At 36.6% G+C, this 16217-nt stretch overlaps 1 protein-coding gene across 4 annotated transcripts; it reads right to left on the bottom strand.

The window, feature by feature from the left end:
* Positions 1-417: 417 nt before the first annotated feature.
* On the bottom strand, positions 418-15571 carry LOC137006152 (calpain-1 catalytic subunit-like). Of its 4 annotated transcripts, XM_067366686.1 has the most exons (15): positions 15469-15532; positions 14934-15192; positions 14601-14673; positions 14345-14463; positions 14129-14262; positions 13705-13879; positions 13424-13498; positions 10305-10390; positions 7875-7949; positions 7631-7791; positions 6976-7142; positions 6870-6881; positions 4998-6751; positions 3928-4050; positions 418-534 (listed from the first exon to the last, which is right to left on the bottom strand). In XM_067366686.1, exons 2-13 carry the CDS (start codon positions 15168-15170, stop codon positions 6518-6520), a joined length of 1548 nt encoding a protein of 515 aa, XP_067222787.1. In that variant the 5' UTR covers positions 15171-15192; positions 15469-15532; the 3' UTR covers positions 418-534; positions 3928-4050; positions 4998-6517. The 4 variants fall into 4 exon arrangements, with proteins under 4 accessions (XP_067222787.1, XP_067222786.1, XP_067222785.1 ...); XM_067366685.1 differs by lacking the exons at positions 418-534; positions 3928-4050 and having other exon boundaries at positions 6671-6881; positions 14934-15188; positions 15469-15571; XM_067366684.1 differs by lacking the exons at positions 418-534; positions 3928-4050 and having other exon boundaries at positions 6671-6881; positions 14934-15188; positions 15449-15561.
* Positions 15572-16217: the final 646 nt, after the last annotated feature.

Raw genomic sequence — 16217 nt, 5'->3', positions numbered from 1 at the left:
CAGGATTTTAGGTGTTATGCTGCCATGACAGCAAAGTTGTAAAATCATCTGTAAAATCATGTTAACCTGCATTAGGTCATGTGGCTATATATTTAAAACTGCATTTTTAACATTAATGGATAGGCCCCATTCACTTCAATTGTACATGCTTTTTGCTGCTTTTTTTTTTAAACAATATTTTGTAGTAAACAATATTATGCCACAAATACTGTCGAGTGAGCTTAAACTGTATTGACCCCAGAATATTTAAAAAAAAAAAAAAAAAAAAAAGCTTATGGATGGTGCATGTAATGGGTTTCTAAGATTAGATGCATTCTTTCTGCCCAATAACATTTTTTTTATTTGTATGTATTTAACTTTTTTAAATATATTTATTTATTTTTACATTTTGTATGTGTGATTATGCACATTTTCACACCTGCCATCACCCAGTTGGCTGCAAAACAGAATAGAACCATACCACATGATGTCACTGTCCACCAATCAGAAGCCCAGATGGCCCATGATGTAAAACAGTATGTCACAGATCCTTTCCTGCTGTGTTGAGTAATCACATTACAAGTCAGTGTCAAAGCCAGCCATCCAGTTGGTTCATATAATTAATAATTTAAGAAAAACAATCAATTATCATTTTAATAGGCTCTGTTTGTGTACATACTTTAATTAGTGATCTGTGTGTATTCCGCATGTAAAAGGATTTATTATTGTGCTTCTCTGTCTGAGGCACAGTTTTCACTGCCCTGTTAGGGTCATTGCCCTCAGCTAAGTGTGTTTCATTCATAAAGGCACAAATCCCAATTTTTGTAGCTAGAACTAACATAAAAAATTGGCTAGTTTTTAATGAATATGTATATTTTTGGCCAGTTCAAGAACTCTGTATTTGAATTGTACAACATATATATAAATTCTTGGGCTCAGATGTAATTTTCAACCCTGTGACCCATTCTGATGTTGTGTTGTGTCTTGTTTTAGTGTATATTTATTGTCTATTGCTAAAAAAAAATGTCAAAACCACACATATCTTATTCGATCTAATATAAAGTATGGATTAAGCACCTCCTTTCACTGTACGTTTGTTGAAAAAAAACACATAATTGGGCTACATTAAGAGTTTCAGTTCCTGTTTTGTACCCTATTTGCAGAGAGTGCCTTTGACGTCTGCCTTGGTTAAGCCAGAGAGAAAGAGGAAGCGTTTGTTTTCCATAGTAACTGTTGCAGGGGAAGTGAGATGACATCTGGGTAAAACTGTGAGCTGTTATTGTTAAAAAATGAGAACTAGTGTTGAGTCATAACCACTTACATGAAACCAGAAATTTTCACTCTGAATTTAACCTCATTTAATTTTCTAAAGCAATCTTCAGTTCTCTCTATTTCAAGTAGCCTAATACAGAAAACATGCAGGCTCCACATTCACGAGTTGCACGTATGCTACTGTTGCCTATACAGCGCCATCTGTTGGTTGCCTTGAAGAGAAGCACAAGGAGTTTACTTCGTATAAATGGTTTTACTTGGAAAGAGGTGGATACTCATCCATAACGGTATTTATTTATAATTATATTATAAATAACTATTCTTATTCATTGTTTTATGCATTTGCAGTATTTTTTGGGTGCATGTGTTGCAGAATGTGATGAGATATCATGAGATATATAAGATATAATAACATGGTTTGACCAGCCTTAAATATGATTTTCCAGTGTCTGTAGATGCAACAGAAGCACTAAAACCTGAGAACGAGTTGCGGTGACAGCACAGATGGCTCCACTTGGGCTTTTAATGGGGTTTAACCCCAGCAAACTCTATGACCTGACAGTCCTCTGCAGGGTGCACAGAGTTATTAACAGCTGATGTCCAGCAGTGAGAGCCCGAGGGCTGACCAGTCACATTCTGAAGTGATTTAGAAGTGGATAGAAGTGGAAAAATGGATATGGTGGTGAAATCAGATTTATTCATTCATTTATTTTTTATAATGCAATTTCTATAAAAACAACACAAAACCAAAAGCGCCATTTTAAATTGCATTTTATGTATTCTTATATGCACCTAAGAGAAGCCTCATTAAAACACAACTTTCGGAGGCCATCTTTATTTTTTAGCTCAACTGTCACAAAATGGAACACACAGGATTGTGGGATATCAAAGGCAGCGAAGGATACATCTATGCTGCCTTCAAAAATCAATCAGATGAAGGTATCTCAGGAAACTTTTGGATTTGGACGTGCCTTGAAATGTGTCCTCCGAAGGCAGCATTTTCCAGTTTTTGGACGCAGCCCTTGTGATTCATTTTAAATCTATATATGGAGAGTTGGACTTAATGTATAAATATAATAATTCAAGTCGGTTTGTTTTATTGTTATAAATTTAAGAGCAGATCAGGAACACACACGCACAAAGCATATTTTAAAAACGTCATAATAAATGTACATTTAATATATTACATTAAAGGATTAGTTCACTTTCAATTGAACATTTCCTGATAATTTACTCACCCCCATGTCGTCCAAAATGTTCATGTCCTTCTCTCTTCAGTCGAAAACAAATTAAGGTTTTTGATGAAAACATTCTAGGATTTTCTCCATATAGTGGACTTCAATGGAGCCCAAACGGTTGAAGTTCAAAATTACAGTTTCAGTGCAGCTTCAAAGCGTTCTACACGATCCCAGACGAGGAATAAGGGTCTTATCAGACACTTTAGACACAATTAGACACTGCTAAGTGTATTACTGCCCTCCACAGGTTAAAGTTTGAACTAATTGTTATATACTTGCACTAGCATATTGTATGACATTTAGTTCAAACTTTGACCTGTGGAGGGCAGTAATACACTTAGCAGCGTTTAACTACACTGCCGGAATTCTAATAGAGAAGAAGAAGAAGAGAGCTAGTTCAAGATGAGCATTAATGGTTAAAATGTATAATTTATTTATTTTTATTTTTTTAGAAAATGAGTGATGGTTTCTCTAGATAAGACCCTTATTCCTCGTCTGGGATCGTGTAGAACGCTTTGAAGCTGCAATGAAACTGTAATTTTGACCTTCAACCGTTTGGAGAAGAAAGACATGAACATCTTGGATGACATGGGGGTGAGTAAATTATCAGGAAATTTTAAATTGAAAGTGTACTAATCCTTTAATAGCAATAATAAGATATTCCTGTTGTCGCTGCCTAGCTTTGTCATGGTAACATTCCATGTGAAGCTAATAAGGAAGTTAAGAATGTCGTGGGTGTGTGTGAAAAATCACATGATATACAATCCTTACGAACGTGAAAAATGTGAAGGCGCCCCCGGTGGCCAATTTCTTTTGAATTTCTCAAAGGCCACTAGGGCAGTGAGTCAAACAGGCCCAATGAGTTAGAGGCCTGCGTTACCTCGTCTGATAGCTGCTCAAACTTCATTGGCCGCTGCCGGCTGCGTTTTTCAAGATGCGAAAATGTCCTAAAAGGTAGTCTTGGCAATCAGACTTAGGGTTGCACAGTTATAAGTTTTTGCCATGTTATAGTGCCATCAAGTGGCCAGTCGGCACACAGTTTTTCATGTAACCACAGAATGTGCTCAAGCATAGGTGCACCAAGTTTGGTGAAAATATCTCATTCCGTTCACAAGTTATAGCCATTTTAGTAAAAGTGCTCAGCCCACTTCGAAAGTTTCAGCGGCCCATACTTTTAACCACTGTAGCATTGGTGACGTAGTAGATGGTGTGAGTACTACCAGCCCTCAAAGTTTCAAGTATCTACGCCTTACAGTTTGGTCTGCCTGATCACTTTTAGGGGAATTACAATAAATATATATAAATATAACAGATAATAAAGTTACAGCAGTTGCATATGACTGTTTCTTTGAAATGGTCCTCTGAACTGCAGAGGCCGCCTCTGTGTGGGTGTGTGTGTGTCACAACAAAAGTTGCACCACTGTTGAATCTATCCTACCCGTTTCTTCATGAGGTTGCTCTGAAAGTCCTCTTTCAGATTCTGTTTCCTGTGCTTGTGTTGGCTGAGGAGGTCAGGAGGTCACTGAGATTATGACCTGAGGTCATCTGAGGGTCAAACTTTCTAAAGTGACATGAAGAAAAAGGGGTAATCAAGACAAGTTTAGTTTTCTGGAAAAATTGAAGTGTTTGTGAAACTAATAAAGTTAGAAGAAACCCAAACATTAGTTACATTAAATATGGAAGTAAATTGACTTAAAATGACTAGTGTCTAAAGGAAAGACAGTACAACAAAGAAAACAAGTACATGCTGAACACGTGCAGTGGCTTATTGTGCTTTGTGTGTTGTGTCAACATACACACGTTGTCATTGTAGTAAGAGGCCCATGCATACAAACGGGAGGCTTTGGGTCTGTAAAACATTATCCCAGTGTTTATATACCCTCCATATGGCCTCCTGTCCACCAATGAACACAGGTTTACGCCATCATTATATATGCTGCACTGTTGCACTGCACTGTTATTTAGTTTTAAGGAAGTACCGTGTCTAATAATGGGTGTAACTATAGTAACATCTTCAGCTAGTCAGCTTGAGATCCTTTCCATCTAAACTGGTTGTATCTCTTAAGCCTAGTAGTGAATGTTTACGAACAGTAGGATAATCTCTCCTGTTTTTTAGTTATGAGAAAGAACCATATTCATCCACACAGTCAAAGAGCCAAAACAGTGTTCTTCCATAAAATGCATGCAGTTCTATTTTTAACCGTAAAAGTAACAGTGTAATATTAAAAATTTCATTTAATAATAATTTTTAAGTAGTTTCTTTCAATTCTATTGGTCCTTCTAATCTAAGGCCTCATTTACACCTGGTATTCAAAAAAAAAAAGGCCCAAGACGTTTTGTGATCGTAAAATTAACCTATAATGTTCACAATAATTAAATACTTGAAAGTAATATGTGACTTGAAAACAAATGAATAAATTAAATACTTTTAAAAGCCGTTACTACGTGCTTTTTGCCATTATAATGCTGGCATCTACCAGCAGAGGCTACGAGGAAGACGATAACAACCTGTCAATCTCTGACGGCCGGCAACACTTTGATTTAGCGATGATTTAGCTTCCTCGAATCCGGCCTGGTCAACCGTCAAAGCCAAAGGAGACGCATTTAAGACTCATGTTACAGGTGTAAACAGAGATACGTCTCGGCTGACCACTTGTAAGATCACAAGAGACGGATCTCAGTGCCAGCCCTCTGTGCGGCGGTGCTCTCACATGTTGTAATGTCATTGTTTTAGTAAATTACTGCCCTCTACTGAAAGGAAAGCGTAACTGCAGCGTTAGTTCACTACAGGCACTCTTCACTTACAGGTGCATCTCAATAAATTAGAATATCATGAAAAAGTTTTTTTTCTTTCTGTAATTTAATTCAAAAAGTAAAACTTAAATATATTCTAGATGTATTAGATTTAAAATAAAATATTTCCAGACTTTTTTGTTTTCAGTTTGATGATTACAGCTTGCTGCTCATCAAAATAAAAATCTGTATCTCAAATTATTAGAATATTTAATTTCAAGTTCTATTAAATTACCATTCTCAGGGTATAAATACTGGGTTTAATCCAAAGAATTGAGGCAGTAATTAAAGCAAAAGGAGCCCCTAACAAGTATTGAGTACATATACAGTAAATGAACATACTTTCCAGAAGGCCAACAATTCACTAAAAATTTATTTTTATTATTATTCTTATGAAGTATTCTAATTTATTGAGATTTGAATACTTGAATTGGTGGGTTTTTGTTAAATGTGAGCCAAAATCATCACAATTAAAAGAACCAAAGACTTAAAGTACTTCAGTCTGTGTGTATTGATTTTATTATAATACACAAGTTCCAAATTTGAGTTGAATTACTGAAAATAACTTTTCCATGACATTCTAATTTATTGAGATGCACCTGTATTTCTCCAGAAACTAGAGCAAAAACACTAATATCCAATAAATAACTAGTTTTATGGATTTGGAGCAATTTAGCTGGAAAAACACGACACAGCCGCACAAGCAGTCTTATAGTATAGCAAATATTAAAATTGTAATCAGACATTTGAAATTATATATGGAAAAATAATTGTTTGAAAAAAATTGTTTATTTTTTTTAGTAGTGTACATTTCCAGAATGTGTTTTCAGAGTTAACTGTAACCCTGTAAAAGTAACATTACGTGTATAACATATAGAAAACCCCCTTTTTTACAATTTTGAGTAGATTCTCACTGAAATGACATTAACAAGGTTTCTTTATTTTACTGACTGACCTGACCCAAACACAAAGTTACAACATGACAGAACATCAAAAACCTGACAATTAAACAACAATAAATGTGACTAAGAACACATTAATTTCACAGCTCACAAATGCAGATTTTTCATCAAATAAACAAAATAAATACAGTACAAGAGAAACATTAATGCTTGTAAAACCACCACCAAAGCCCCAGGGGAATGTATATAGCACTGGATATATGAAACTGTCAGTATTTAAGTAGTGTTTTCTCATTGAACTGGAATCCCACTGATCGGTCACTGATAATGACCTCATACATATGTCATCTCAGGTTTCTTGTTTATCTTGTGGGATTCACTCTTTGAGTAAATGCACAACCTGAATTTGGCACACTCGTTAGGATTGAAAGTGGATGGTACAATGAGATACTCTCCTGGTTCCAGCTTGAAGAATCTCATCACATGTCTTGTATTGATGAAGTTCCCGCTATCTTCCACAGGGCGTTTGCGGTAGAAGAACTTGGGTGGGAGCTTCTCATCTTTCATCTAAAGGAGAATGAAATAAAACTTGCATTCAAGCAACCAGTTTATTTTGTCAATGTCATGTAATTTATGTATTTTCAAAGCAAAAACACTTTTGAGCTTGAATTATGTTATTACTTGCCTCTGGTGGTATCTGTTAAAGAAGAAAATAGAATAGCACACCATTAATAAGTGGAAAATCACTGTATTCTGTGACATTTTCTCTGAGTTATTTTGTTAATACTGACCGCATAAACACTGAAGCCAATGGCGTAGTTAGAAACTTCACTTCTGTATCTTTTTTCATGATTCTGCATGAGGGACACCAGTATGTTTTCAGGGCACTGGCCACTAGCACACGCCTTATCAAGCTCCTCAATCCTCACCCGAAACTGAGGGTTTGTCCAGAAAGAGTCTACAAGACATCCATTGAATCAGACCTTTGTGGTACATGCAGTATAGGCAGATATATGCACACACACTTGTATATGTGGTTTTTCGGGAACTATCCAAAGGCGTAATCGTTTTTATACTGTACAAACTGTATATTGTATCCCCTTACACTAACCCTACCCCTAAACCACCATCATTAAAAAAAAAAAGAAAAAGAAAAACACAGTTCAGTATTATTTTAAGGCAACTGGTGTACAAGGATTATATTATACACATTTGTGTCCTCATAAACCATATATACAAGAACACACACACACCATATGGCCAATGTTAAGACACCCAAAAACACAACAGTGTATTTACTTGTTGAACATTAAATTTAATCATCCATTAGTAATTTCATGTTGCATGCTGTATCTAATATTTCCATTAATAAAACATTCATGCTAGTATGCATTTGTATGGAAAAGATCACTTGCCACTTTCTCTCATTATAAATATATGAGCTACCTTTATTATTGAGGCAGCCGCCAGCTGTAGTCCCAGCAACCCAGCTGTCATTGTAGCATGTGGAAGTCCAGCTGCATTCAGAGGAATTGTCCAGAAAATCAGGACTGAGGCAGCAAATATCAGCGTCTTCGAAGTTTTTGGAGAAGTCCTCCATTGACATCCTGCAGGAAAATATGAGCTACTGAAAACTTTTGATTCATTAATGCAGCAAGAAATCATATCTGAAACTACAGTTCATGCCCACCAGAACTCCCCGTCATTGGCCAAAGAACGACACTTGGATCGCTGCTCCTCGCTCACTTTGTTCCACATCGATGACCTAGTTATGCAAAGGCATATATTAAATATTACATGGGGTTATGTTAACCGAGAAACCAACAGCAGTAAATAAATATATTGTACCTTTTGAACTGAATGTATATGCTTCTGTTGTTATTTTTAAAGGATTTGTTTGCCCTCAAGCCATCCTAGGTGTATTTGAATTTCTTCTTTCTGATGAACACAATTGGAGATATATTTATCCTGACACGTCCAAGCTTTATAATGGCAGTGAACAGAACCAACGAATATGAAGCTGAAGAAAGTGCATCCATCCTTCAATAACATACTTGTGTAATGCTTTTGTGTAAAATAAATATCCATATTTAACAAGTTATGAAGTAAAATATCTAGCCTCCGCCAGACTGCCTTCCGTATTCAAGTTACGAAGAAAGTGTAAAACTCTCGCAGTTCAAAAAGCTTGCGTTGCGTCCTACGCCTTCCCTATTCAACTTGTGGAAAAAGATTAACTGACCCAATGCCAGTTCCTCTATTTCAATAATTTGAGTATGGAAGGCAGTCTGGCGGAAGCTAAATATTTTACTTCATAAAATGGAAGGATTCATAATATGGATATTTTTTTTTTACAAAAGCACCTCGCTTTAGAAGGCCTTTATTAACCCCCCGGAGCTGTGTGGAGTATGTTTATGATGGATGGATGTGGATGAATGCACTTTCTTCAGCTCATACTCTTTGATCCCGCTTACTGCCATTATAAAGCTCAGATGTGTCAGGATATTTATTAAAGGTGCCATAGAATCAAAAATTGAATTTACCTAGGCATAGTTGAATAACAAGAGTTCAGTACATGGAAATGACATACAGTGAGTCTCAAAATCCATTGTTTCCTCCTTCTTGTGTAAATCTCATTTGTTTAAAAGACCTCAGAAAAACAGGCAAATCTCAAAATGACACCGACTGTTACGTAACAGTCAGGATCATTAATATGTACGCCCCCAATATTTGCATATGCCAGCTCATGTTCAAGGCATTAGACAAGGGCAGCCAGTATTAACGTCTGGATGTGCACAGCTGAATCATCAGACTAGGTAAGCAAGCAAGAACAATAGCGAAAAATAGCAGATGGAGCAATAATAACATGATCCATGATATCATGATATTTTTAGTGATATTTGTAAATGATCTTTCTAAATGTTTCGTTAGCATGTTGCTAATGTACTGTTAAATGTGGTTAAAGTTACCATCGTTTCTTACTGTATTCACGGAGACAAGAGCCGTCAATATTTTCATTTTTTAAACACTTGCAGTCTGTATAACTCATAAACAACTTCATTCTTTATAAATCTCTCCAACAGTGTGTAATGTTAGCTTTAGCCACAGAGCACAATCAAACTCATTCAGAATCAAATGTAAACACCCAAATAAATACTATACTCACATGATCTGAGGCATGCATGCAGTATGCATGACGAACATCTTGTAAAAAAAAATGAGGGCTATATTAGCTGTGTGTACTTTGTTTATGAACTTTATTATAGTCAAGAGCTCGGGGGGCAGGGAGCGCGAGATTTAAAGGGGCCGCAGCCTGAATCAGTGCATAGTTAATGATGCCCCAAAATAGGCAGTTAAAAAAATTAATAAAAAGAAATCTATGGGGTATTTTGAGCTGAAACTTCACAGACACATTCAGGGGACACCTTAGACTTATATTACATCTTGTGAAAAAACGTTCTAGGGCACCTTTAATGTTTCTCTGATTCTGTTCATCAAAAAAAGAAGAAAGTCAAATACACCTAGGGTGGCTTGAGGGTGAGTGAACTAATGAAAGTGAACTAATCCTTTAAGTATTTCTCTACAAGGGTATATCTGAATTTTTAATGGCATAGAATTAAATAGGTTGCCAAATTAGCAATTGTATCTCAGGGATTGGTGGATTGATGTGTGTGTCAATTTTAGGATTGTTCAACCATCTTTTTATATATTATCATACAGATTTCTGTCATTTGAACAGGCAGGAATGTATGACCACAGCACAAAAACTAATTTAAACTAATTGATGTTTGTGCTTTTGTGCTTTGTTCCCCACCAAAAGAAAAATGATGTCATTTCCCAGAAGGTGATGTCACCTGGCATTTGTTTTTAAAGGGATAGTCAATTACAAAAGACTGACTAAACGCAACCCGTCAACAAAAGGCAACAACAATTCATTCATTGAAAATTTCATTCGGATTGATTCCGGTGATATGAATGACAGTGACAGTTGATGTAGCTCATGCAAATGAAAAACCAACACCACATGAAAACATCCAGTGATTTAATCTTTGTTAGTGTGAACACCCCATTAACAAGAATGTAATCAGTGTTGATCAGTGTTAGTGAGCCTATTGTTTCTTACTTGTCACTCCAGGCACCGTTCCACTCGCCTTTTCCCCAAGGGTTCAACACTCTCACCAGCCTTACTGGTTTTCCTTGGCATGTCACCTGTCAAATACAACATGACATGACACTTTTAATTCAAAAGTCTTTAAAACCTTGGTGTGTGGAAGGTCACCAATCGTTACTTTCGAACACCCCAAATCGTAGCCAAATTTAATTCAAATCAGTTCAGTTCCTGTTGGAGGGAATGTGGAGAACAAGTAGCTATGCATACACATATCTTTTGGGACTGTCCTATTATAACTCCTTACTGGACAAATGTATTGTGTTTCATTAATAAAATTTTTCAGGTTAATTTGCCCAGAGACCCCTTAATAGCAATTTTGGGAGTTAAACCAAATGTAATAAAAAGCGAGAAGAAAAGGTACCTCCTACGAATAATCCTAGTGGCCGCAAAAAAAGAACATTACAATTAAATGGCTCCAGAAAGTGCCACCAACACTTGAGGAATGCTTACGGACAGTGTGAGAAATGGAAAAAATAACATACAGCTTACGACTTAAAATGAGTCTGTTTGTTGAACAGTGGAAACCCTTAAAGGAACACTCCACTTTTTTTGAAAATAGGCTCATTTTCCAGCTCCCTAGAGTTAAACAGTTGAGTTTTCGAATCCATTCAGCCGATCTCCGGTTCTGGCGGTACCACTTTTAGCATAGCTTAGCATAGTTCATTGAATCTGATTAGACCGTTAGCATCGCGCTTAAAAATGACCAAAGAGTTTTGATATTTTTCCTATTTAAAACTTGACTCTTCTGTAGTTAAATCGTGTACTAAGACCGACAGAAAATGAAAATTTGTGATTTTCTAGGCTGATATGGCTAGGAACTATACTCTCATTCAGGCGTAATAATCAAGGAACTTTGCTGCCGTATCATGGCTGCAGCAGGCGCAATGATATTACGCAGCGTCTCTCACAAACGTCTCCATGGTTGCAAGGCACGTTCCCTGTGCAAGCAGGGGCTCACAGGTGCTGCGTAATATCATTGCACTGCTGCAGCCATGGAACGGCAGCAAAGTTCCTTGATTATTACGCCTGAATGAGAGTATAGTTCCTAGCCATATCAGCCTAGAAAATCAAAACTTTTATTTTCCGTCGGTCTTAGTACACTAAGTACAGAAGAGTCAAGTTTTAAATAGGAAAAATATCAAAACTCTTTGGTCATTTTTAAGCGCGATGCTAACGGTCTAATCAGATTCAATGAACTATGCTAAGCTATGCTAAAAGTGGTACCGCCAGTTGTTGTTGTTTTATTGTTTTAGATGTGGTGTACTGGAATTTAAAAAAAAATATATTAATATTTGTTTTTTAATACTCTGTTTTTCATTTTTTTTTGTCATGCATTAAAAATGCAGTAACATTACAAATGTTTATGTATAATTATAACTATGTACGTTTGCACTTTGTACATGTTTTGCGAGAAGTTGTTTAATAAAAAATAAGTCAAAAAAAAAAAAAAAACCTTAGTGTGGGCTGCTTGCTTCTTCAGTGGTATGTCACCACCACAGTGTAAATACAGAATATGGCATTGGTATTTCACCAGGGACATAACCTTTTCACTTCAGGACTGAAGTGTCTAAACACAATGCTTTAAGTTACATAAAGCACAAACATTATTTCAAGAAACTTCTCTTGCAAAATCCCAGGCTTGACGTAAGAGATGCAGGAATGTTTGCAAAGGACGTACCAAAGGGTGGAGCGCATATGGGGCTGAAGGCATTTAGTAAATAAATACTGGCGTACACAAATACATCAACGGTTAACATAAGAACAAAGCAAGTATGTTGTAGTTCAGGGGTGCCCAATCCTGTTCCTAGAAACCTACCACCTACCTGCAGAGTTCAGATCTAACCCTGATCCACCACACCCGTCTGTAATTATCAAGTGCTCCCGCGCTGGTTACATTGAGTTTGATCAGGCTTGGAGTTGAACTTTGCAGAAACATGAACAGTATTGGGTGCCCCGGTTGTAGTTAAACACTTGTATTTTTATATTAGAAGTCTGTCAAATTGGATGGATTATCATCATATTATAGAATTATTGGGTATTAGGGAAAATCAGCCTCATGCTTATTGAAAATATTTACCAGAATCTTGAGATGTCAACACGTGATGTTATATTTGGAGCTGTTCACATCCTTGGAATGGGAATTATGTGTTTCCATGGCACCACTATCAATGCCTATGAATCTACAGTGGTCAGGTGGTACAGCGGCCACGTGGTACATCTGGGAGCTTTCAGAAAACTCCCAGCTTACAAGTTGTAATTACGAGTTAAACAAAAACATGAACGCTTTTTACAAGCTAGAATCTCGTAACTACAGGAATTACGAGGCCGTGTGAACGCACCTTTATTCCCAGGTGGTTACATGTCAAGACAAGTCCCAGAACAGAACCTTGAGGACACAACTTGGGAATGCAACACAAAGTTAATGTGCAGGAGGTTTTAAAACAAAATGGACTGGAAATTATCCAATGGAAATAGTGATGTTCCTATGGTGAACAAATTCAGAAAGTTGCTTGACAACTAGATGTTGACGTGTCTTAAAGTGTTGTTGGTTTCTTTGGGGGTTTTTTTTGTTTGTTTGTTTTGTTTTGTTTTTTGACACCTGGAATTATCAAAGCAACCCTTTACTTGCAGTTACATATTGGAACGGAACGCACTGTTCTTGCCTTTCCCTTAGTTCACATTTCATTTCACATTTCACATTTCTTTGTATAGTGCTTTTCACAATACATATCATTTCAAAGCACAACCTGTACAATGTGGTCTCTAAAGTAATCACAAAGGCCCAGTTTCACAGACAACGCTTAGATTAAGCCAGGATTAGGCCTTAGTTCAGTTAGGACATTTAAGTAGCTTTTATAAAAGTGCCTTAGAAAAAACATTACTGATGTGCATCTTGGACAAAACAGTGACACTGACAAATTCCAGTTAAGACAGCTCAAACATGCATTTTAGTTTGGGGCTTAAGCCTTTTCTTTTCTTTTCTTAAGCCACACATTGTGCTAATGGGCATATTATTGAAAATGAAAATCTTTGCCACAAGTGATCTGACATTTGATTCTGTGCAGACTTACCTTGTGAACCCCCGTCACTGTGTATGCATGACCTTGAACAATGCCACTGGGTAATACGGTGTTGGCAGATGATTTCTGATATGAAAAACAGACATACTGTATCAATAATGCTGCCAGGTGAAATATGTATCAGGAAATAGGAAAAGATTCCTTCATGTATAATTAATGCTCTACATTGTTAAAATGTTCCATTTAATTGAACATTGAACTCTCTAATACAAAACCTAACAAAATACTTCAATGATAATTTTAAAAAAAAAAAGCTTGAGGTCACTGCTTACCCCCTGAAATGTACCGCAGGCCATCAGAGCCTTTGCTTTGGCTGCACGGTACATCAGGCTCCACAAGTCAATAGAAGTTTTTGCTGGTTCGAAGCACACGTGAATGCCACCAGTGAAGTCCAACAGAGCCTCAGATACAAGACCAGCATGCATGTCAGCGTAGGAGCCACACAACCTGTAAAAGTCATTCTACATTTCAAATATATACTACAGTGGACCAACAAGCCTTTAATGATTGATTCTTTTGGTTTATTCAAACTGTTGATGATTAAAATGTCAAATACTTCGATCAATTAAGGCAACTTCAAAATTAGGATACTTACAAAAGATAAAAATAACCTCTTGTAATTATGCTTAAATCAAATTTTATGTTCAATAAACAAACATGCTTTTATACTATGAAAGAAGAATCTTATAAACCTACTTGGCATAAGCTTTCTCCAGCAAGGCAGGCCAAAACTCATTAGATGTTTTTGAATGAACAAAAATGAGCTTGCCATCGATTGTTGGCAGTTTGTCATCAATGACAACATCAATCCATTTCCCAAATCTCCAGAACTATATGAATTAAGCAGAAGGCTTAAGGATTGATCATTTGATTTCATAAAATGTATTCAGGTTATTTTTCCAAAAAACTCACTCTAAAGTGAAATATCCCAGCATAATCTTCACCAAATGACTGGTCAACTGGCATGACCTGGTCCATGACATCCTTCTGAAAGGTTAAAGCTCCAACTGAAGCAAGAAACCAGCAGTTTCCTACAGTGAAAGAACAAATATAAGCAAAATGGATCTTTCACTGAGTTGACAAAAGGCATTCTAATGCTATTTACTGCAGTATCACTCAAAAGCTAATGTCTACTAGAGTATGTGAATAAACACAGAAATAAACATACCCAAATAAGATCCTTGGGAATAGTCAAACCTGGAAACCCCCTTTACAATGAGTTGAGGATCTGCCACTATTTTCTAAAGAGAGAAATTAATTAAGTTAATACATCATACAATGAAATTTGATCTGAGGATTTGGGAATACTAATAAGATGTCTTGCCACAATTGTAAATCAAAAATGTTCGGAAATGTGACAGATGAACCTGTTCTTACAAGCCCTAAGAGACATTTTGCAGCAGTTGATGATGACAGGTTATTTTCAACAAGTTCTTTTAGATATGTTCAAACATTAATGGCTATATACTTTGAAGATGCAAAGTCAATACAGGTAACTTACCGATGGCCTCAACCACTTGATTTGTTCCATATCCAATCCAAGTTTCTTCTTTGGGTCAATGGAGCTGCTGTCTGAAAGGAACTTATCATCAACATATCTCTTTTTATTTGTGATGCATCTCTTCTGCAACTCCTGGTAGTCCTGATCCAAGAAATTCAAAGGGACGTCAAGTGTGCCCAATTTGGCTTTTGTCGCTGGTTCATTCTTGGGTATTTTGTTCACATGAGGTGGAGGCATTTTTTCAGTTGTAGAAGTCTGACTTTTCGGAAAAAAATATGAAGAAAAACGAATAAAAGTGTCACATCTGGCGTCTGTTACCGGTGAGATGACACAGCATTATGCTATAGTCCGTTGTGTTTTCAAAGACCTAAGAGATAAGAGACTCTAGGCTTGTTAGACCTGTTTGGGAGTGAAATCTTGTCCCTTTCAAAGACATATCTTGAGCAATTCAGAGACTTACAATATAATTAGTGGATAAACTAAATTTTTTTTTAGATATAAATGATATACTTTACCTTCAAGGATAACAACTCACCTAAATGAGCAGTTTTCTTTTACTAGGTTTGACCTCTTCTCTTTGTTCTGCCCAAGGCTCTGGAATCCCGTGCACAGACCGAATGATGTTTTCAGGAAGGGTGCAGTGTATTGTGTGTAGGTTTTGTTTTTGCAGAGTACGTCACTGCACAGGGGCACTGTTGCGTAAACTGAAATAGACTTCCAAATTACTCCCACCTGTGCAGTTGCGTAACAGTTTGGTTAATTAAGCCTTAACTCTGAAAAAAATAATATGTAAATGAGGGCTGAAAGCAGTGTGAACTTCAAATGTCTTTTTAAGAATGTTGCTAAGCCAATTAAGGTTTATATAATAAAGAATTAATAAAGGAACTTCATCTGACATCCTTAATATGGTTAAAATTATATATAAGATCATGAAAATACAGAAACTCTGATCTCTTCACAATTATCACTCTGTTCTCTACGGAGCCCCTAAAGGGACGTGGTGGTGGGGGGAAAAAAATAGGAAGGAAGGAAATTTTAAGTGCTGGTGGAAAAAAAAATTTTGGGATGGGAGGATTTTTTTTTTTTTTTTCAAATCTTTTGCATTCCCCCGAGAAACTTTGCGTTCCCTCGCAAAGTTAAAATCGTTCCCTTGCAGTGAGCTCGGACAAACACTTCCTCTTTAATGTCCCACTGGCTGGCAGTAGTGATTCAGTTAGTTCCATACGTTAATAATGCACACAAATAATGTGCAGCTCGAGTTTGAACTTTGTGGACTCAAATATA

Source organism: Chanodichthys erythropterus, chromosome 18, assembly GCF_024489055.1.
Source record: "Chanodichthys erythropterus isolate Z2021 chromosome 18, ASM2448905v1, whole genome shotgun sequence".
Lineage (NCBI taxonomy): Eukaryota > Metazoa > Chordata > Actinopteri > Cypriniformes > Xenocyprididae > Chanodichthys > Chanodichthys erythropterus.
The sequence above is the reverse complement of the archived record's forward strand: the minus strand, read 5'-3'. Positions and strand labels throughout refer to the sequence as shown.